The sequence below is a fragment of the Gobius niger genome (genome assembly GCF_951799975.1).
Source record: "Gobius niger genome assembly, contig: SCAFFOLD_46, whole genome shotgun sequence".
In the NCBI taxonomy this organism is placed as follows: domain Eukaryota; kingdom Metazoa; phylum Chordata; class Actinopteri; order Gobiiformes; family Gobiidae; genus Gobius; species Gobius niger.
The window spans coordinates 126,493-148,877 of NW_027639282.1; the positions used below are offsets into that span (position 1 = coordinate 126,493).

The 22,385-nt window shown below is 48.0% G+C and overlaps 1 protein-coding gene across 1 annotated transcript; it reads left to right on the forward strand.

Annotated features, from left to right (window-relative positions):
* Nucleotides 1–8,540: 8,540 nt before the first annotated feature.
* Nucleotides 8,541–15,839, forward strand: LOC306982624 (uncharacterized protein). The gene is made up of 7 exons (XM_079583092.1): nucleotides 8,541–8,674; nucleotides 8,955–9,121; nucleotides 9,345–9,511; nucleotides 9,700–9,781; nucleotides 9,881–10,014; nucleotides 14,083–14,206; nucleotides 15,738–15,839. Exons 1-7 carry the CDS (start codon nucleotides 8,555–8,557, stop codon nucleotides 15,805–15,807), a joined length of 864 nt encoding a protein of 287 aa, XP_079439218.1. The 5' UTR covers nucleotides 8,541–8,554; the 3' UTR covers nucleotides 15,808–15,839.
* Nucleotides 15,840–22,385: the final 6,546 nt, after the last annotated feature.

The following is a 22,385-nucleotide window of genomic DNA, read 5'->3' on the forward strand; positions in this document are numbered from 1 at the left end:
CTGTGTCAGGCATATCGGGGACAGGAAGAGAATCGGAGCTAGCGAACGCTGGAGAATCGGGGCTACGGTGTTTAGCGCATGCGCAAGCCTCGCTTGTTTACGGCAGCTCTTTGATACTTTATTGATCTCACAGATGGAGAAAGTGTTAATTAGGCAATGTGTAAATTATGTCGGCGATATTTATGTAAAATACATTGAAATAAATAATTGTAATGATGATGATAGAAATGATAACAATTATGAAAGATTTGACAAAGCAAAGCAGCTTTATGAGGACCTAACCTATTTAAATCTTATATTTGGCTGCCTTGTGTGTATATATATAGGCCTATACATATTATCATAGATTGAAAATTTGTTAATAGTCAATTGTTGTGTTTTTGTTTAGTCAAATCTGATCGTTTATAATTGTTATTAGAATTTATATCATCATCAACATCATCATTTTGTTTATTTGTATTTTCTATAAATATACACAATTTACAACTTGTTGTTCTGTTGCTTTGTCAAATCTTTCATAATCGTTATTATCATTTCTATCATCATCATTACAATTATTTATTTCAATGTATTTTACATAAATATGGCCGACATAATTTACACATTGCCTAATTAACACTTTCTCCATCTGTGAGATCAATAAAGTATCAAAGAGCTGCCGTAAACATGCGAGGCCTGCGCGAGACACCGTAGCCCCGATTCTCCAGCGTTCGCTAGCTCCGATTCTCTTCCTGTCCCCGATATGCCTGACACAAGGACATTTCTCCTTTTTATTTCTATGACGCACTGAGACCAGGGTCAGCCGGGGGTCAGAGGTCAGAGGTCAGGGGGACCTCATCAGAACTGACCCAGTGTCTGAGACTGACCTCTGAGAGAGAGCGGCTCTGGCCCGGGGCCCCTCGGCTCCTCCGGGGGGGTCAGGGGGGAGTCCTCTGGGGGGGCCAGGGGAGGCACCTCTGCGGGGGTCAGGGGGGAGTCCTCTGGGGGGGCCAGGGGGGGCACCCCTGCGGGGGTCAGGGGGGAGTCCTCCGCTGAGTCCTCACTCAGTCCGGTTTGAAGATCCAGGTCTGGACTCGGGTCCTGGTCCAACCCGAAAAACGTCCTCACGGGCTCGGACTGAGAAAACTGACACGTGTAGAAGAAGTTAACCTCTGACCTCTGACCTCCTGAACTTAACCTCTGACCTAAACTTAACCTCTGACCTCCTGAACTCAACCTCTGACCTAAACTTAACCTCTGACCTCCTGAACTTCACCTCTGACCTCCTGAACTTCACCTCTGACCTCCTGAACTTAACCTCTAACCTCCTGAACTTAACCTCTGACCCCCTAAACTTAACCTCTGACCTCCTGAACTTAACCTCTGACCTCCTGAACTTCACCTCTGACCTCCTAAACTTAACCTCTGACCCCCTAAACTTAACCTCTGACCTCCTGAACTTCACCTCTGACCTCCTAAACTTAACCTCTGACCTAAACTTAACCTCTGACCTCCTAAACTTAACCTCTGACCTCCTAAACTTAACCTCTGACCTAAACTTAACCTCTGACCTCCTAAACTTAACCTCTGACCTCCTAAACTTAACCTCTGACCTAAACTTAACCTCTGACCTCCTAAACTTAACCTCTGACCTCCTAAACTTAACCTCTGACCTCCTAAACTTAACCTCTGACCTAAACTTAACCTCTGACCTCCTAAACTTAACCTCTGACCTCCTAAACTTCACCTCTGACCTCCTATTGTAGTAAGTTGCTGGTATAATAATTAATATTTAAAAAGATCAGGTATAGGCCCTTTAAAGATGTGGGCGGGACCTTTAGGGAGTGGGTGGGACCCTTAGGGAGTGGGCGGGACCTTCAGGGAGTGGGCGGTACCTTCAGGGAGTGGGTGGGACCTTTATGGATTGGGCGGGACCTTTATGGAGTGGGCGGGACCTCCAGGGAGTGGGCGGGACCTCTAGGGAGTGGGCGGGACCTCCAGGGAGTGGGCGGGACCTCCAGGGAGTGGGCGGGACCTTTATGGGGTGGGCGGTACCTTGAGGGGCAGGTGGACGATGGTCGTCAGGAGTTTGTTGATTTCCTGGACTTTAAACTCGGGGTCTGGGCTCTGCTCGGCCGCTCGGACTCTCAGCAAACCTGCAGCAGAGTCACAGGTTACACTCCCAACACAACATGGTGTCTGACCCGACCCAACCCCACTGAAACACAACATGGTGTCTGACCCGACCCAACCCACCCCACTGAAACACAACATGGTGTCTGACCCGACCCAACCCACCCCACTGAAACACAACATGGTGTCTGCCGCCTGACCCGACCAACCCCACTGAAACACAACATGGTGTCTGCCGCCTGACCCGACCAACCCCACTGAAACACAACATGGTGTCTGACCCGACCCAACCAACCCCACTGAAACACAACATGGTGTCTGACCCGACCCAACCCACCCCACTGAAACACAACATGGTGTCTGAACCGACCCAACCAACCCCACTGAAACACAACATGGTGTCTGACCCGACCCAACCCACCCCACTGAAACACAACATGGTGTCTGACCCGACCCAACCAACCCCACTGAAACACAACATGGTGTCTGAACCGACCCAACCAACCCCACTGAAACACAACATGGTGTCTGACCCGACCCAACCAACCCCACTGAAACACAACATGGCATCTGACCCAACCCACCCCACTGAAACACAACATGGTGTCTGACCCGACCCAACCAACCCCACTGAAACACAACATGGCATCTGACCCAACCCACCCCACTGAAACACAACATGGTGTCTGACCCGACCCAACCCACCCCACTGAAACACAACATGGTGTCTGCGCCGCCTGAACCGACCCAACCCACCCCACTGAAAGGGACACTTCAGGGCCTCATTTCCTCGTTATCCAGAGTGTTGCTGATTTCTGGAGATATTTATACTTTTTAATTCATGCAGTTCTTATATTTGAAGAGTTAAGTGGTACTAGGCTAGTGCTAGGCTAATGCTAGGCTAATGCTAGGCTAATGCTAGGCTAATGCTATTGTCTTATTTCAAACGGACCAATGGGAGAGACTCACAGCTCAGCAGCTGATTGGACAGAGTGTCGCGGTCGTCGGGGAAACAGTCCACGAGCCTCTTCATCATCCAGGCCAGGTCTTCATCAGTGCGACTCAGCACCTGGACACGCCCATCCGACAGCCCCGCCCTCACCTGCAGAGGGGGCGGGGCTATCAACGAAATCTGGATGAAGGACGGAGCCAGTGTTTTCAAAATAAAAGCCTTAAATTTGTGAAGTTTTCAAAATAAAAGCTTAAATTTGTGAAGTTTTCAAAATAAAAGCCTTAAATTAGTGAAGTTTTAAAAATAAAAGCTTTAAATTAGTGAAGTTTTCAAAATAAAAGCTTAAATTTGTGAAGTTTCAAAATAAAAGCCTTAAATTTGTAAAGTTTCAAAATAAAAGCCTTAAATTTGTAAAGTTTCAAAATAAAAGCCTTAAATTTGTGAAGTTTCAAAATAAAAGCCTTAAATTTGTAAAGTTTCAAAATAAAAGCCTTAAATTTGTAAAGTTTCAAAATAAAAGCCTTAAATTTGTAAAGTTTCAAAATAAAAGCCTTAAATTTGTAAAGTTTCAAAATAAAAGCCTTAAATTTGTGAAGTTTTCAAAATAAAAGCCTTAAATTAATTATGTTTTCAAAATAAAAGTCTTAAATTTGTGAAGTTTTCAAAATAAAAGTCTTAAATTTGTGAAGTTTTCAAAATAAAAGCCTTAAATTTGTGAAGTTTTCAAAATAAAAGCCTTAAATTAATTGTTTTCAAAATAAAAGCCTTAAATTTGTAAAGTTTTCAAAATAAAAGCCTTAAATGTGAGTAAGCCAGGTTGAGTCTCCTCCTGGATAAATCGATTTTACTTTGAAAGGGTTAAAACGACTTAAATGTGAGACGGACCCGGAGTTTGAGAAGTTTAAACATCACTGACCTGAGCGTCAGACGAGAGCAGCTCCGTGTGCACCTCCTGCACGCACAACAGCGCCATCAGCAGGACGGGGGAGGAACAGGCCAGACCAGGAGGCCAGAAGATGAAGGAGATGAAGGAGATGAAGGAGATGAAGGAGAAACAGGAGGTGAAGGAGATGAAGAGAGGAGGAGATGAAGAGAGGAGGAGAAACTGGAGGAGAAACAGGAGGAGAAGCAGGAGGAGAAACAGGAGAAACAGGAGGAGAAGCAGGAGGAGAAACAGGAGAAACAGGAGGAGAAACAGGAGGAGAAACAGGAGGAGAAACAGGAGGAGAAACAGGAGGAGAAGCTGCCGCAGACACAGAGTCAAACACTCTCAGAGACTCAGAGGAACTGAGAAGGAAACAAGTGTCAAACAAGATTAAAAATAATCCGGAGATTTTCGACCCTCCCCCTGTAACTGACCCCCCTCCCCCTGTAACTGACCCCCCCCCCCCCCCCCCCCCCTCACTGTGAATGTGTGAATGTAGTGTGTTCTTGAGGGGGGAAGTGTCTTGCCCAGGGACACACTGAGCACCTGCGGAGCCTCTGGTCACAGGGCGGCCGCTCCACCTCTGCACCACCGTCACAGGTCACAGTGCAGCTCCACCTGCTGGACATTACATTACATTACAGCCGTATGTTTGGACCAATCACAGAGAGACGTGGCCCGCCCCTCTCTTCTCATTGGACCACAGTGTCATGATTTAATGACCTCACTCTCATACCCCACTGACCTGTTTCTGAGAGTCTGCCCCGCCCACTCTTCACGCCCTCGCTGTAATCAGATTACTGTAATCAGATTACTGTCAGAGGGGAGGGGCCGGGCCAGCAGGGGGCAGCAGGACCAGCAGGGGGCAGCAGGGGGCAGCAGGACCAGCAGGACCAGCAGGACCAGCAGGACCAGCAGGACCAGCAGGGGGCAGCAGGACCAGCAGGACCAGCAGGGGGCAGCAGGGGGCAGCAGGCTGAACCCTGTCAGGACTTTTCTCACACCTTAAAGGACCAGGCCAGTGTTTTTCCACACTGAGATATGTTCTTACCTGAGCTGTGACGAGTTCTTTAGGACCTGTCTGATCTTCAGTCACGTAAACACAGCGCAGACGGCGTTAGCATTTAGCCTCTCCCTCTCTCCTCTATAGCTCCAAAACAGGTCAAGATAGAAGCTACCAAGCTCTTCCACGTTTCCCCTATTTAAATATGGTTACGTGAAGTGTTCCACTACAAAGTATAATTACACACAATTAAACAATGTGGATTTTCTAAGCGGATAAAAGGGGGAACTATATTGTAAGGCGTAATAATACCAGGAGTAGTTTGGCGTCCGCGCAGTAAAGTGAAGATTACTGCGTGGATTTTCTGTTATGTTTATGTTTTGTTTATGTTTTGTTTATGTTGCACAATCGACAGAAACCATGGCAATAAAACAGATTCTGATTCTTTCAAATGAGTTATTTGTCTGACCTTTAGGCTGTGAACTCCAGTCCAGCTTTTAGATTTGGGTAAAGCTGGAGAAGGCGGGGGTTAAGAGGTCTCCAGAATATAGAGCTGAATGAAAGGATTATGTCTCCGGTTGAAGCCTGCAGGGGGCGCCACACTCCGCCACACACACACTCCGCGCAGCCGCAGAAGAAGAAGCGCATGCGGAAGTAAACACAGCGGTGAGTTTTAACATAAATCTACATTAATATTTCATCTTTTAACTCGTTTAGACTCTTTTAAACTCGTCTTTTCTCCCTCAGACTGTTGTAAATATAAAGTGTTTAATCCGTCACTTCCTCAGACTCACTTAAACACATTTACACAGTTTTAACCAGTTTAACCGCGTTAGCTTTAGCTTTAGCCTCCGCTTTAGTTACTGCACTGAACGAAGTCTTTTAGAAGTTTCTGAACATCTGAGAAAAAAGAGGGACACACTGAAGAGAGACTCACGGCCTGCCCCGGTTTAGCCCCGGTTTAGCCCAGGTTTAGCCCCTGTTTAGCCCCTGTTTAGCCCCTGTTTAGCCCCTGTTTAGCCCAGGTTTAGCCCCTGTTTAGCCCCTGTTTAGCCCCGGTTTGGCCCCTGTTTGGCCCCTGTTTGGCCCCTGTTTGGCCCCGGTTTGGCCCCGGTTTAGCCCCGGTTTAGCCCCTGTTTAGCCCCTGTTTAGCCCCGGTTTAGCCCCTTTTTAGCCCCTGTTTAGCCCCTGTTTTGCCCCTGTTTAGCCCCTGTTTAGCCCCGGTTTATCCCCTGTTTAGCCCCTGTTTTGCCCCTGTTTAGCCCCTGTTTAGCCCCGGTTTAGCCCCGGTTTAGTCCCGGTTTAGTCCCGGTTTAGCCCCTGTTTAGCCCCTGTTTAGCCCCTGTTTAGCCCCGGTTTAGCCCCGGTTTAGCCCCGGTTTAGCCCCGGTTTAGCCCCGGTTTAGCCCCGGTTTAGCCCCTGTTTAGCCCCTGTTTAGCCCCGGTTTAGCCCCTGTTTAGCCCCGGTTTAGCCCCGGTTTAGCCCCGGTTTAGCCCCGGTTTAGCCCCGGTTTAGCCCCGGTTTAGCCCCTGTTTAGCCCCTGTTTAGCCCCGGTTTAGCCCCTGTTTAGCCCCGGTTTAGCCCCGGTTTAGCCCCGGTTTAGCCCCTGTTTAGCCCCGGTTTAGCCCCGGTTTAGCCCCGGTTTAGCCCCGGTTTAGCCCCGGTTTAGCCCCGGTTTAGCCCCTGTTTAGCCCCTGTTTAGCCCCTGTTTAGCCCCTGTTTAGCCCCGGTTTAGCCCCGGTTTAGCCCCGGTTTAGCCCCTGTTTAGCCCCTGTTTAGCCCCGGTTTAGCCCCTGTTTAGCCCCGGTTTAGCCCCGGTTTAGCCCCGGTTTAGCCCCGGTTTAGCCCCGGTTTAGCCCCGGTTTAGCCCCTGTTTAGCCCCGGTTTAGCCCCGGTTTAGCCCCGGTTTAGCCCCTGTTTAGCCCCTGTTTAGCCCCTGTTTAGCCCCTGTTTAGCCCCTGTTTAGCCCCTGTTTAGCCCCTGTTTAGCCCCTGTTTAGCCCCGGTTTAGCCCCTGTTTAGCCCCGGTTTAGCCCCGGTTTAGCCCCTGTTTAGCCCCGGTTTAGCCCCTGTTTAGCCCCGGTTTAGCCCCGGTTTAGCCCCGGTTTAGCCCCGGTTTAGCCCCGGTTTAGCCCCGGTTTAGCCCCTGTTTAGCCCCGGTTTAGCCCCGGTTTAGCCCCGGTTTAGCCCCGGTTTAGCCCCGGTTTAGCCCCTGTTTAGCCCCTGTTTAGCCCCTGTTTAGCCCCTGTTTAGCCCCTGTTTAGCCCCTGTTTAGCCCCTGTTTAGCCCCTGTTTAGCCCCGGTTTAGCCCCTGTTTAGCCCCGGTTTAGCCCCGGTTTAGCCCCGGTTTAGCCCCTGTTTAGCCCCGGTTTAGCCCCGGTTTAGCCCCTGTTTAGCCCCGGTTTAGCCCCTGTTTAGCCCCTGTTTAGCCCCTGTTTAGCCCCGGTTTAGCCCCTGTTTAGCCCCTGTTTAGCCCCTGTTTAGCCCCGGTTTAGCCCCTGTTTAGCCCCTGTTTAGCCCCGGTTTAGCCCCGGTTTAGCCCCGGTTTAGCCCCGGTTTATCCCCTGTTTAGCCCCGGTTTAGCCCCGGTTTAGCCCCTGTTTAGCCCCTGTTTAGCCCCGGTTTAGCCCCGGTTTAGCCCCTGTTTAGCCCCTGTTTAGCCCCGGTTTAGCCCCGGTTTAGCCCCGGTTTAGCCCCTGTTTAGCCCCTGTTTAGCCCCTGTTTAGCCCCGGTTTAGCCCCTGTTTAGCCCCTGTTTAGCCCCTGTTTAGCCCCGGTTTAGTCCCGGTTTAGCCCCGGTTTATCCCCGGTTTAGCCCCGGTTTAGCCCCGGTTTAGCCCCGGTTTAGCCCCTGTTTAGCCCCTGTTTAGCCCCTGTTTAGCCCCGGTTTAGCCCCTGTTTAGCCCCTGTTTAGCCCCTGTTTAGCCCCGGTTTAGCCCCGGTTTAGCCCCGGTTTAGCCCCTGTTTAGCCCCGGTTTAGCCCCGGTTTAGCCCCGGTTTAGCCCCTGTTTAGCCCCTGTTTAGCCCCGGTTTAGCCCCTGTTTAGCCCCGGTTTAGCCCCTGTTTAGCCCCGGTTTAGCCCCTGTTTAGCCCCTGTTTAGCCCCGGTTTAGCCCCTGTTTAGCCCCTGTTTAGCCCCGGTTTAGCCCCTGTTTAGCCCCGGTTAAACCCCTGTTTAGAAAGTCCTTCCTATTGGCCGACGCTCTGACTCTGAGTTTGTCTCTGTGTTCTACAGATCCTCGCTCCGTGACCTCCGTGACCTCCGATGGCGTCCCCTCCTGGTTTCCGGGTGGTTGCCGCGGTGACGCTGCAGGTGGGCGGGGTGTCGTTGAGGGCGGGGTTTCGGTGCGAGGCTCCGTCCGGATTCGCTCGCGGCGCCGTGGAGAGTTTCCTGGTGCAGGTTTTCCGCTGCTGCAGCTGCGCGTTCGTCTGCGCAGACGAGGGTCACATGACCTCGCACCTGCGCACGCACCTGAGCCCCGCCCCCGCCGCCATGATGAGCCCCGCCCCCGCCGCCATGATGAGCCCCGCCCCCGCCGCCATGATGAGCCCCGCCCCCGCCGCCATGATGAGCCCCGCCCCGGAGGAGTTCAGCGCCAAAGACGACGACGAGGATCTGTTTCTGTACGACATGTTCGACATCAGCACTCAGGGGGAGGAGCTACAGGTGGAGCACACCTGCCAGGTAAAGAGGGGGAGGAGTTACACAGAGGGAGGGGCTTCAGAGGGGGTGTGGCTACAGAAGAGAGTTGTCAGAGTGTAAAGTGTCTGACCCGCTTCAGGAGAATGTGGATCTGCACGTTTACAATCGGGTTCATCTGCAATGTGAGAAATAAGGGCAACAAAAATGAGCAAAAATCAGGGAAATAAATTCGGAAAACGAGAAAAGTGTAAAAAATAAATGAATAACATCTGGTCCACCGGGGGGGGTTTATTTGAGCTAACAGGTCCTGATGTTGTTGCAGGTGAGCTCGCTGTTCGAGGATCACTGCTCTCTGTTCAAAGAGGAGACGGACCAAAGCGCTCACCTCAGAACCTTAGGGCTGTGCCGCATCAGCGCGCCCCGGAGCCCCCCCCAGAGGAGCCCCAACAGGAGCCCCCCCAGGAGCCCCCCCCAGAGGAGCCCCCAGAGGTACACTGTCCAGCACAGCCTCTCAAACCAAATCCACAGAGACTTTACGAGTCAGACCTTTGGAATTTAATATACAGTATTAATGTTTAATGTTTTTAAAGTCTTTGGAAAGTTATGGATTTGTAAATGTGCTCCAGCATGTCTCCCCTCACAAACACTGACATGTTTGGTATCCACGTGTAGCAGGAAAGGCTGGTCAGACTAATAATCCTGTGTGTTTCAGAGCGACGGCCCAAACCAAACCCACACACTCTGCCGGGAGAACGCCTGGACGAGGGAGAGCCCCGAGAGCCCGCACAGGGTCCACCAAGACCAGACCGCCCAGAGACTCCTCCAGACCTGCTCCTGGCCCCGCCCCCCAGCCCCGCCCAGACACTGAAGCAGCTCCAGGTACGAGTGTCCACGTCACAAATATGATCAGGAAAAACACTGCACACGCCATCTTCTCTCCCCATTCCTGAACATTCTCCTTTTGTTATTTTACTCCCCCCTCACTTTTGGACCTGATCTGTTGCTCGGCTTTAGTCCAGGTTTTACTGTAGCTCCTCCTCTGGGTCTGAGCCGTGTCTCTGTTGCAGACGTCCATGAAGGAAAACACAAGAAGAAGAAGAAGAAGAATCCTCAGAAACAGACGAGCTTCAGCTGCTCAGAGTGTCACAGGTACCACATGACCCCCCCCCCCCGTTCTGACATGACCCCCCCCCGTTCTAACATGACCCCCCCCCTGTTCTAACATGACCCCCCGTGTTGTTGTTGTAGGAGCTTCAGTTCGGCGCTGACCCTGAGGAGACACGCTGGCGTTCACTCTGACCTCAGACCCTTCAGCTGTTCCCTCTGTCCGTACTCCAGCCGCCTCAAGGCCTCACTGCTGCAGCACCAGCGCACACACTCAGGTCTGTGCTACACTCTCCCTATACTCCCCCTACACTCCCCCTATACTCCCCCTACACTCTCCCTATACTCCCCCTACACTCTCCATATACTCCCCCTACACTCTCCATATACTCCCCCTACACTCTCCCTATACTCCCCCTACACTCTCCCTATACTCCCCCTACACTCCCCCTATACTCCCCCTACACTCTCCCTATACTCCCCCTACACTCTCCATATACTCCCCCTACACTCTCCATATACTCCCCCTACACTCTCCATATACTCCCCCTACACTCTCCCTATACTCCCCCTACACTCTCCCTATACTCCCCCTACACTCTCCCTATACTCCCCCTACACTCTCCCTATACTCCCCCTACACTCTCCCTATACTCCCCCTACACTCTCCCTATACTCCCCCTACACTCTCCCTATACTCCCCCTACACTCTCCCTATACTCCCCCTACACTCTCCATATACTCCCCCTACACTCTCCATATACTCCCCCTACACTCTCCCTATACTCCCCCTACACTCTCCATATACTCCCCCTACACTCTCCCTATACTCCCCCTATACTCCCCCTACACTCTCCATATACTCCCCCTACACTCTCCCTATACTCCCCCTATACTCCCCCTACACTCTCCCTATACTCCCCCTACACTCTCCATATACTCCCCCTACACTCTCCATATACTCCCCCTACACTCTCCCTATACTCCCCCTACACTCTCCATATACTCCCCCTACACTCTCCCTATACTCCCCCTATACTCCCCCTACACTCTCCATATACTCCCCCTACACTCTCCATATACTCCCCCTACACTCTCCATATACTCCCCCTACACTCTCCCTATACTCCCCCTACACTCTCCATATACTCCCCCTACACTCTCCATATACTCCCCCTACACTCCCCCTACACTCTCCATATACTCCCCCTACACTCTCCATATACTCCCCCTACACTCTCCCTATACTCCCCCTATACTCCCCCTATACTCCCCCTATACTCCCCCTATACTCCCCCTATACTCCCCCTATACTCCCCATATACTCCCCCTATACTCCCCCTATACTCCCCCTATACTCTCCATATACTCCCCCTACACTCTCCATATACTCCCCCTACACTCTCCATATACTCCCCCTACACTCTCCCTATACTCCCCCTATACTCCCCCTATACTCCCCCTATACTCCCCCTATACTCCCCCTATACTCCCCCTATACTCCCCCTACACTCTCCATATACTCCCCCTATACTCCCCATATACTCTCCATATACTCCCCCTACACTCTCATATACTCCCCCTACACTCCCCCTACACTCTCCCTATACTCCCCCTACACTCTCCATATACTCTCCATATACTCCCCCTACACTCTCATATACTCCCCCTACACTCCCCCTACACTCTCCCTATACTCCCCCTACACTCTCCATATACTCCCCCTATACTCCCCCTACACTCTCCATATACTCCCCCTATACTCCCCATATACTCTCCATATACTCCCCCTACACTCTCATATACTCCCCCTACACTCCCCCTACACTCTCCATATACTCCCCCTACACTCTCCATATACTCTCCCTACACTCTCCATATACTCCCCCTACACTCTCCATATACTCCCCCTACACTCTCCATATACTCCCCCTACACTCTCATATACTCCCCCTACACTCCCCCTACACTCTCCATATACTCCCCCTACACTCTCCATATACTCCCCCTACACTCTCCATATACTCCCCCTACACTCTCCATATACTCTCCCTACACTCTCCATATACTCCCCCTACACTCTCCATATACTCCCCCTACACTCCCCCTACACTCTCCCTATACTCCCCCTACACTCTCCATGTACTCCCCCTACACTCTCCATATACTCCCCCTACACTCTCCATATACTCTCCCTACACTCTCCATATACTCCCCCTACACTCTCCATATACTCCCCCTACGCTCTCCCTATACTCCCCCTACACTCTCCATATACTCCCCCTACACTCTCCATATACTCCCCCTACGCTCTCCATATACTCCCCCTACACTCTCCATATACTCCCCCTATACTCCCCCTATACTCCCCCTATACTCCCCCTATACTCCCCCTATACTCCCCCTATACTCCCCCTATACTCCCCCTATACTCCCCCTATACTCCCCATATACTCCCCCTATACTCCCCCTATACTCTCCATATACTCCCCCTACACTCTCCATATACTCCCCCTATACTCCCCCTATACTCCCCCTATACTCCCCATATACTCCCCCTATACTCCCCATATACTCTCCATATACTCCCCCTACACTCTCATATACTCCCCCTACACTCCCCCTACACTCTCCCTATACTCCCCCTACACTCTCCATATACTCCCCCTACACTCTCCATATACTCTCCCTACACTCTCCATATACTCCCCCTACACTCTCCATATACTCCCCCTACACTCTCCATATACTCTCCCTACACTCTCCATATACTCCCCCTACACTCTCCATATACTCTCCCTACACTCTCCATATACTCCCCCTACACTCTCCATATACTCCCCCTACACTCTCCATATACTCTCCCTACACTCTCCATATACTCCCCCTACACTCTCCATATACTCCCCCTACACTCTCCATATACTCCCCCTACACTCTCCATATACTCTCCCTACACTCTCCATATACTCTCCCTACACTCTCCATATACTCCCCCTACACTCTCCATATACTCCCCCTACACTCCCCCTACACTCTCCATATACTCCCCCTACACTCTCATATACTCCCCCTACACTCCCCCTACACTCTCCATATACTCCCCCTACACTCTCCATATACTCCCCCTACACTCTCCATATACTCCCCTACACTCTCCATATACTCTCCCTACACTCTCATATACTCCCCCTACACTCCCCCTACACTCTCCATATACTCCCCCTACACTCTCCATATACTCCCCCTACACTCTCCATATACTCCCCCTACACTCTCATATACTCCCCCTACACTCCCCCTACACTCTCCATATACTCCCCCTACACTCTCCATATACTCCCCCTACACTCTCCATATACTCCCCCTACACTCTCCATATCCTCTCCCTACACTCTCCATATACTCCCCCTACACTCTCCATATACTCCCCCTACACTCTCCATACACTCCCCCTACACTCTCCCTATACTCCCCCTACACTCTCCATATACTCCCCCTACACTCTCCATATACTCCCCCTACACTCTCCATATACTCTCCCTACACTCTCCATATACTCCCCCTACACTCTCCATATACTCCCCCTACGCTCTCCATATACTCCCCCTACACTCTCCATATACTCCCCCTACACTCTCCATATACTCCCCCTACACTCTCCATATACTCTCCCTACACTCTCCATATACTCCCCCTACACTCTCCATATACTCCCCCTACGCTCTCCATATACTCCCCCTACACTCTCCATATACTCCCCCTACGCTCTCCATATACTCCCCCTACACTCTCCATATACTCCCCCTACACTCTCCATATACTCTCCCTACACTCACCATTATCTCTGTTATACTCTCACAGGGTTAGGTCAGTGGGCGTGGCTGAGGTCAGTGGGCGTGGCTGAGGTCAGTGGGCGTGGCTGAGGTCAGTGGGCGTGGCTGAGGTCAGTGGGCGTGGCTGAGGTCAGTGGGCGTGGCTGAGGTCAGTGGGCGTGGCTGAGGTCAGTGGCCGTGGGCGTGGCCGTGGTCAGTGGGCGTGGCTGAGGTCAGTGGGCGTGGCTGTGGTCAGTGGGCGTGGCTGTGGCCGTGGTCAGTGGGCGTGGCTGTGGTCAGTGGCCGTGGTCAGTGGGCGTGGCTGAGGTCAGTGGGCGTGGCTGAGGTGAGTGGGCGTGGCTGTGGTCAGTGGGCGTGGCTGAGGTCAGTGGGCGTGGCTGTGGTCAGTGGGCGTGGCTGTGGTCAGTGGGCGTGGCCGTGGTCAGTGGGCGTGGCTGTGGTCAGTGGCTGTGGTCAGTGGGCGTGGCCGAGGTCAGTGGGCGTGGCTGAGGTGGTGTCTCTTTGTTTCAGGGGAGAGGCCGTTCCAGTGTCCCGTTTGTCCGTACGCCTCCATCGACCGCAGCTCTCTGCTCAGACACCAGCGCAGGCACAACGAGGAGCACCCGCACCAGTGCCCCCGCTGCCCCTACAGCAGGTACTCCCCGATACTCTCCCTACAGCAGGTACTCCCCCTACAGCAGGTACTCCCCCTACAGCAGGTACTCCCCCTACAGCAGGTACTCCCCGATACTCCCCCTACAGCAGGTACTCCCCCTACAGCAGGTACTCCCCGATACTCCCCCTACAGCAGGTACTCCCCGATACTCTCCCTACCTTCTCCTGGTGGGGAGTTATGGAATCATAAGTTATGTAAAGAAGCCGCTTTGACGGTGAGCTACATGCTAATGTTATGCTAGCACAAGCTAAAGTGGCTAAATGCTAATAATCCCCCTTACAGAACACCCTTTTCATTTCATATGAGGTGATTTCATTTGGTTAAAGCTCAGCTCCGGGTTCATGAACTACTTCCTGTGATGTCATCGCGTTCAGTCGTTCCAGACGCTGAAAAGCCGAGTCCACACGCGTGAACAAGGTCATGTTTGTGTGTGTGTGTTTGTTCTCCCCTACATTGGTCTGAGACACTCTTGACAAGAAAATTACAAAAAAATGACAAAAAACAAAAAAAATGTGATAAAAAATTGACAAAAAATGACAAAAAATGACAAAAATGTAATAAAAATTTGACAAAAAAAAAAAAAAAAAATGTGATAAAAAATTGACAAAAATGTGACAAAAAATTGACAAAAAAATGACAAAAAAATGACAAACGTGACAAAAAATGACAAAAATGTGACAAAAAAATGACAAAAAACGACAAAAATTTGACAAAAAATGACAAAAATGTGATAATTTGACAAAAATGTGACAAAAAATTTACAAAAATGTGACAAAAAATGACAAAAATGTGACAAAAATGTGACAAAAAAATGACAAAAAAATTACAAAAATGTGACAAAAAATTACAAAAATGTGACAAAAAAATTACAAAAATGTGACAAAAAAATTACAAAAATGTGACAAAAAAATGACAAAAAACGACAAAAATGTGATAAAAAATTGACAAAAAATGACAAAAAAAATGACAAAAATGTGACAAAAAATGACAAAAATGTGACAAAAAAATGACAAAAAACGACAAAAATGTGACAAAAAATGACAAAAATGTGACAAAAAATTGACAAAAAATGACAAAAAAAATGACCAAAAAATTAAAACAAAAATGACAAAAAATGACAAAAATGTGACAAAAAAAATGACAAAAATGTGACAAAAAATGACAAAAATGTGACAAAAAAATGACAAAAATGTGACAAAAAAATGACAAAAAAATGAACCAAAAAATGACCCAAAAAAATGACAAAAAAGTTACAAAAATGCGTTGTGCTGAGCGTGGTCTCCAGCCTGTGACCGGCTGGAGGAACAGAGTCTGCAGAGACATGTGCGTGATGTTCACACTGTCAACATCACTGTGAGACATTAGTCAGACCGAGGTTCCTGTTTTCTGACACCTTGAACTTTGTGCCACATTTTGTTTTGTGTCGACCCAGGAAATAAACCACATCTGCACAAACCGGCCACAAACATCTGCATCTGGACTGAGAACTTTCATTTGTTCTGTGTGGCAGTATTCAGAAGAAGAGTCTGGACCTGCACCTGCAGCGGCACCACAGACCGGCCCCTTCCAGCCCCCCCTGAGAGCGGCCCCCCTGAGAGAGAGCAGCCCCCCCTGGGAGAGAGCGCCCCCCCTGGGAGAGAGCGCCCCCCTGAGAGCGGCCCTGTGCAGGTACCACACTTCCACCGAGCAGAAACTGTCCTCACAGGATGTTCATTACATTTGTTTGATTGTAAAATGGCCGCCGTGTTTTCAGACCTTGGGGGGGGCCGCTGTTACACTTTCTCAACCCCTTAACTCCCGCCTGAACCGAGCACATTCTCTCCAGTTTGGCTTTACCCCAATCCAAAAGCTTCTGGAACAAAGGTGAGAGAATAGCAACAAAACTGAGACGAAAACAATGATGGAAATGTGACAAAAAAGTGACGAAAACATTGGGAAAAAAGTGGTAAAAATGTCACAAGAAATTGACAAAAATATTACAAAAATGTGACAAAATGTGACAAAAAAAATGACAAAAAATGACAAAAATGTGATAAAAAGTTGACAAGAAAATTACAAAAATTTGATGAAAAAAGGTGAGTTGAATACCCCAAAAAAGTGACAAAAATGTGAAAAAATGTGACAAAAAACGACAAAAATGTGACCAAAAAATGAACCAAAAATATGAACCAAAAAATGAACAAAAAATGACAGAAAAAATGACAAAAAAGTTACAAAAATGTGATGCCGTGAGGAGACAGAGCTCTCGGTTCAGGCGGGAGTTAAGAGGTTAAACGATGCTTTGTTTTCGACACCGACACCTGAACAAAACAAATATATTTGTCGAACAGCAACGTGTGGAAGATCTGCAGATTTACAACGTCAGCTTCATGATGTCAAGAAATGTGGAAGAATTTTGGGGGAAAAATTGGGCTTAAATTGGGAAAATATAAGTCATTAAAAGTGCGAAAATAATGTGTAAAAAAAAAAAATCACAGCATCAGAACCTCCTGTGATACTTTTACACCAGGAGAACCTTTGTCCCCAAACCAGACGGTGCCCAGTCTCTCCTGAGGGACAGTCTGGGTCTGGTCTGGGTCTGGGTCTGGGTCTGGGTCTGGGTCTGGGTCTGGTCTGGGTCTGGGTCTGGGTCTGGGTCTGGGTCTGGGTCTGGGTCTGGGTCTCTCCAGTCTCTCCTGTTGTTTTGGTCTCTGTTGTGAAAGGGGACACGTGTGATTGGTCGCGCTCCGTGTGACATCACAGAGGAACAGGAAGTGAGTGTGTGGTAACACTGACCGCACTTTACCACACGCCAACACGCGAACACGGCAACAACACGCCACAAACACGCCACAGCTTCATCAGTGAAAACAACACACGCTTTCATCCTGTTGTTTCTGAGCCTCCTGCTCTTGTTGGAGGATCATCTAAAACCTCTAAATCTGCCTTTAACACATTTGAATCTGGTGATGAAGATGGTCGTGTGTTGAACCTGCAGCATTAGCTCATACAGTGCCTCTCGTGAGTATTCATACACCCTGAACCTTTGCACATTTTGTCATGTTTACAGCCCTAAACATAAAGATTTTATTTAGATTTTTTTACTGAACGTTCACACATAAGTAACCGACAACTGTGAAGTGAAAGCAAAATGATACATGATTCTGTTATTTTTCAAAAAATAGAAAAGTGAAAAGTGGGACTTGCATAAGTATCATACAGCATGAATGAATACTTTGTGGAACCTCCTTTTACTGCAATAACAGCAGAAAGTCTTTTGGGGTTTGACTCTACAAGATTAGCACATGTAGAGACTGACATTTTAGCCCATTCCTCTTTACAAAACAACTCCAGCTCTGTCACATTAGAAGGAGAGCGTTTGTGAACAGCAGTTTTCAGATCTTTCCACAGATTTTCAATAGGATTTAGGTCAGGACTTTGACTGGGCCATTCTAACACATTAATATGTTTTTATTGAATCATTCCATTGTAGATTTATCTTTGTGTTTAGGGTCATTGTCCTGCTGAAGGTGAAGCTCCGCCCCAGCCTCAGTTCTCTTGTGACTCCAGCAGGTTTTCCTCCAAAATGTCCCTGTATTTGGCTCCATCCATCTTCACAACTATTCTCACAGTCTCCCCAGTCCCCGCTGAGGAAAAGCAGCCCCACAGCATGATGCTCCCCCCCGTATATCTGACACTGGGGATGGTGCACTCAGGACCATGAGCAGTGTTAGGTTTGCTCCATAACGTTTGTCTCATCTGACCAAAGCTCCTTCTTCCACATGGAGCTGTGTCCTCCATATGACTTCTACAAACTTCAAACAGGATTTCTTATGGCCTCCTTTCAATAATGGCTTTCTTCTTCCACTCGTCCATGAAGGCCAGATTTGTGTAGATACGACTTATAGTTGTCCCATGTCCAAATTCCTCCAGCTCAGCGGCAGGACTTCACAGCTCCTCCAGAGTTATCTTGGGGCACTTGGTTGTATTTCTGACCAGTGTCTCCTTGTTCAGTTTGTTAGTTTAGGTGAACAGCCGTGTCTTGGTAAGTCTGCAGTGGTGCTTTACTCTTTCCATTTCCGAACGATGGATTGAACAGTTGCTCCGGGAGATGTTTAAATCTGGGGAAATCTTTGTATAACTTAATGCTGCTTTAAACTTCTCCACAGCTTTATCCCTGACCTCTCTGGTGCTCCTGGACCTTCATGATGTTGTTTAGTGACCACAGCTCTGAGGGCCTAAAAGAACAGCTGTAATTATACTGAGAGTAGATCACACACAGGTGCCTCTGTTTAACCGTTAGGCCAAGGTGTGAACATTCTGGAGTCATTAGGAATGTTTTAAAGGCAATTTAATGCACTCAGAAAATGCTGTATGATACTTATGCACTCATTTGTGCCTCAGAAAAGACGCTGAACTTTTTGCCAGTTTCCGTGTCATGTGGATCAGGAACGACGGTGATTTCACAGTTTCACCGTTGCCATAGTTACTGCGCCACCTGAAAGTGTCTGCTTTCTCATGTGAAGCTGAAGTGACAGAGTCTGCAGGACCTTCTTCCTCTTCCTCACGTCATGAGGTTCCTCAGCTTCAGGAAGTTCACACTCTTTGGTCTGAGACGCTTTTGCTCCAGAGAAACATGTGTTTGTTTCTGTGCTGTAGTTCAGCTGTGAGCGTCAACAGGAAACCACTCTTCACACTCTCTGACTCCTCACTCCTCACTCCTATCTCCTATCTCCTAGCTCCTCACTCCTCTCCCCTGTCCAAATAGACTTTTTCAAGCTTTCCATCCTGTTCTTCTGTCACTCCCTCATTAAAAACATGGCTGAAGTGTTGCCTTGGCACATTCACGTATTTCTGAGTAATCTGTAAAAACTCTGATGGCGGCCATTTTAGGGATAGGTTTGCCTGAGTCCTCCTAGGAACGCCCCCACCTCCTGGAGACGCCTCCGAGCTTTGGTCACCAGCCGAGTAACCAACCACTGCTCCTCAGCAGAACCCCCTCCCCACTGATGCCACAGACAGCGTGTGGAGGGGGCGTGTCTAAAGGCTCAGAGGTTCTTAAAGAGACAGAGGCCTATTTCAAGACATTCACTACAGCCATTTTGAGAGAGACATTTTATACAAGGCAGTTATTCTAATTTACTGCATTTACAGACCAACAGAAGGTTTGTCATCATTGTAGTGAGATATAGACTGGTGCTATGGGACTGACAAAAGCAGAACACCCCCTCTTTAAAGCAGAACACCCCCTCTTTAAAGCAGAACACCCCCTCTTTAAAGCAGAACACCCCCTCTTTAAAGCAGAACACCCCCTCTTTAAAGCAGAACACCCCCTCTTTAAAGCAGAACACCCCCTCTTTAAAGCAGAACACCCCCTCTTTAAAGCAGAACACCCCCTCTTTAAAGCAGAACACCCCCTCTCTAAAGCAGAACACGCCCTCTTTAAAGCAGAACACCCCCTCTTTAAAGCAGAACACGCCCTCTTTAAAGCAGAACACCCCCTCTTTAAAGCAGAACACCCCCTCTTTAAAGCAGAACACCCCCTCTTTAAAGCAGAACACCCCCTCTTTAAAGCAGAACACCCCCTCTTTAAAGCAGAACACCCCCTCTTTAACCTCTTAACTCCCGCCTGAACCGAGAGGATCTTTTTCCTCACGTCATCACATTTTTTTTCCATCATTTTTTTGTTGGGTTCAACTCATTTTTGTGACTTTCTTGTCAAAAATGTGTATTTTTTTGTGTCACCTTTTTTTCATTTTTTTGTCCATTTTTCATCAAATTTGTGTAATTTTTTGGTCACATTTTGTCACATTTTTGTCATTTTTCATATTTTTTTTGTCACATTTCCATCATTGTTTTCATCTCAGTTTTTTCTCACCTTTTTTCCAGAAGCTTTTGGATTGGGGTAAAGCCAAACTGGAGAAAATGCTCTGGGTTCAGGTGGGAGTTAAGGGGTTAGAGACTGTGGCGTGTGTCAGATGCCTAACTTTTTTGTAATTTTTTGTAATTTTTTATCAAATTTTTGTAAGTTTTTTGTCAAATTTTGTCACATTTTTGTAATATTTTTGTCAATTTCTTTTTCACTTTTTTTTCAATGTTTTCTCACATTTTTTGTCACATTTCCATCATTGTTTTGGTCTCAGTTTTGTTGCTATTTTCACAGCTTTCTCCAGAAGCTTTTGGATTGGGGTAAAGCCAAACCGGCTTGTGCTATAGACAATAGAAACCCCCTCTTTAACAGTTTTCATGTAGTTTTGAGTGAACATGCTCCATGGACAGAAGAGAGTACCCCACGTGTGGATCTGAGGCTTGAAGAGAGTACCCCACGCGTGGATCTGAGGCTTGAAGAGAGTACCCCACGTGTGGATCTGAGGCTTGAAGAGAGTACCCCACGTGTGGATCTGAGGCTTGAAGAGAGTACCCCACGTGTGGATCTGAGGCTTGAAGAGAGTACCCCCACGTGTGGATCTGAGGCTTGAAGAGAGTACCCCACGTGTGGATCTGAGGCTTGTTTTGAGGAGCGTGCCCTGAGTGCACGTGCTCAGACACGAGGGCAGATGTTCTCTCTGAAAGTGTCACAGCCACTTCCTCCTGACGTAACTGCGGTTTAACGATCGTTAGACCCGACTCACTCAGACTCACTCAGACTGAGGTTAGACCAGACTGCAGCAGACCAGACCCAGACCAGACCCAGACCAGACCCAGACCAGACCCAGACCCAGATCCAGGCCGACGAGCTCACGGTAAGACGCTTCTGTTTGTGCAGGAAAGTCAGTCTTTATCTGAGCGTGAACTGTGTCTCAAACCAAAGGCCTGAACCTCTGACCCTCCGCCTTAACCCAGCAGTTTCTCCAGTTCGGCTTTACCCAAATCTAACAACTTCTCACCTGGCGCTTGCAGCATATCGGCCGGACAAACGCCTCAAAGCCAAGACACACAAACAGATCCTTTTCCTCGCACTAATGCCTCAGTGTGTCACTTTTTCACATTCTTTTTCACCTCAGATTTGCCAGAGTTTGTCACATTTTTGTCGTTTTTTTGTCACATTTTTATTTATTTTTTTGTCACATTTTTATTATTTTTTTGTCACATTTTTATTATTTTTTGTCACATTTTTATTATTTTTTTGTCACATTTTTATTATTTTTTTCTCACATTTTTATTATTTTTTTCTCACATTTTTATTATTTTTTTCTCACATTTTTATTTATTTTTTGTCACATTTTTATTATTTTTTTGTCACATTTTTATTTATTTTTTGTCACATTTTTATTTATTTTTTTGTCACATTTTTATTTATTTTTTGTCACATTTTTATTTATTTTTTGTCACATTTTTATTTATTTTTTGTCACATTTTTTATTAGATTTTCTTACCCTTTCTCCAATAAGCCTTTACATTTGGGTCAAACCAGACTGGAGAGGCCGTGCTCTGCTCAGGTGGGAGGTAAGAGGTTAAACGGCATTAAAAACACATTAGATCTACATTTACTTTTTCTGTTTCATTCCATCACAATGACTGAAACGTTCGATGCAGATCAGGAAGAAATGCACAGCTTTGTTTTGCTCAGAAGTTTCCTGTTTAGGTCTCGTTCCTCTGATGAAGTAAATGTGCAGCCGGTGTTTGTTAAATGTTGTTTAGTTGTTGTTTAGTTGTTTAGTTGTTTAGTTGTTGTTTTGTTTAGTTGTTGTTTGTTTAGTTTCAGGCTTGGATCCTGTGCTTTGGTCGTGTTTGTTTCTGCCTCCGGTCTTTACTGTGGCGTCGCGGTGGCTCAGTGGTTAGTGCTCGTGCTGCATGAGAAGGTGTGGCGCGTGTGCATGTTCTCCTCGTGTCTGCGTAGGTTCCCCCCACCACTAAAAACATATACAATAGGTCGATCCTCCAAAAAAAGAATGTACATTTTGCCTTGTTTTTTCAGATTTAAAACTCAGTAAATCAGGGTTATTAACCTCTTAACTCCCGCCTGAACCCAGAGCCTTTTCTCCAGTTCAGCTTTACCCAAATCCTGTAGGCCAGTGTAACGCCTCATTTGAAAGCTGAGACCTACAAAACTAAATTGATCTTTTGATTTTTTTTCATCACTTTTTTTCTTGGGCAGTCTTCTCATTTTTGTCAAATTTTCGTGACTTTTTTTCCCACTTTTTCGTCAAATTTTCCGATTTTTTTTATGTCAAATTCT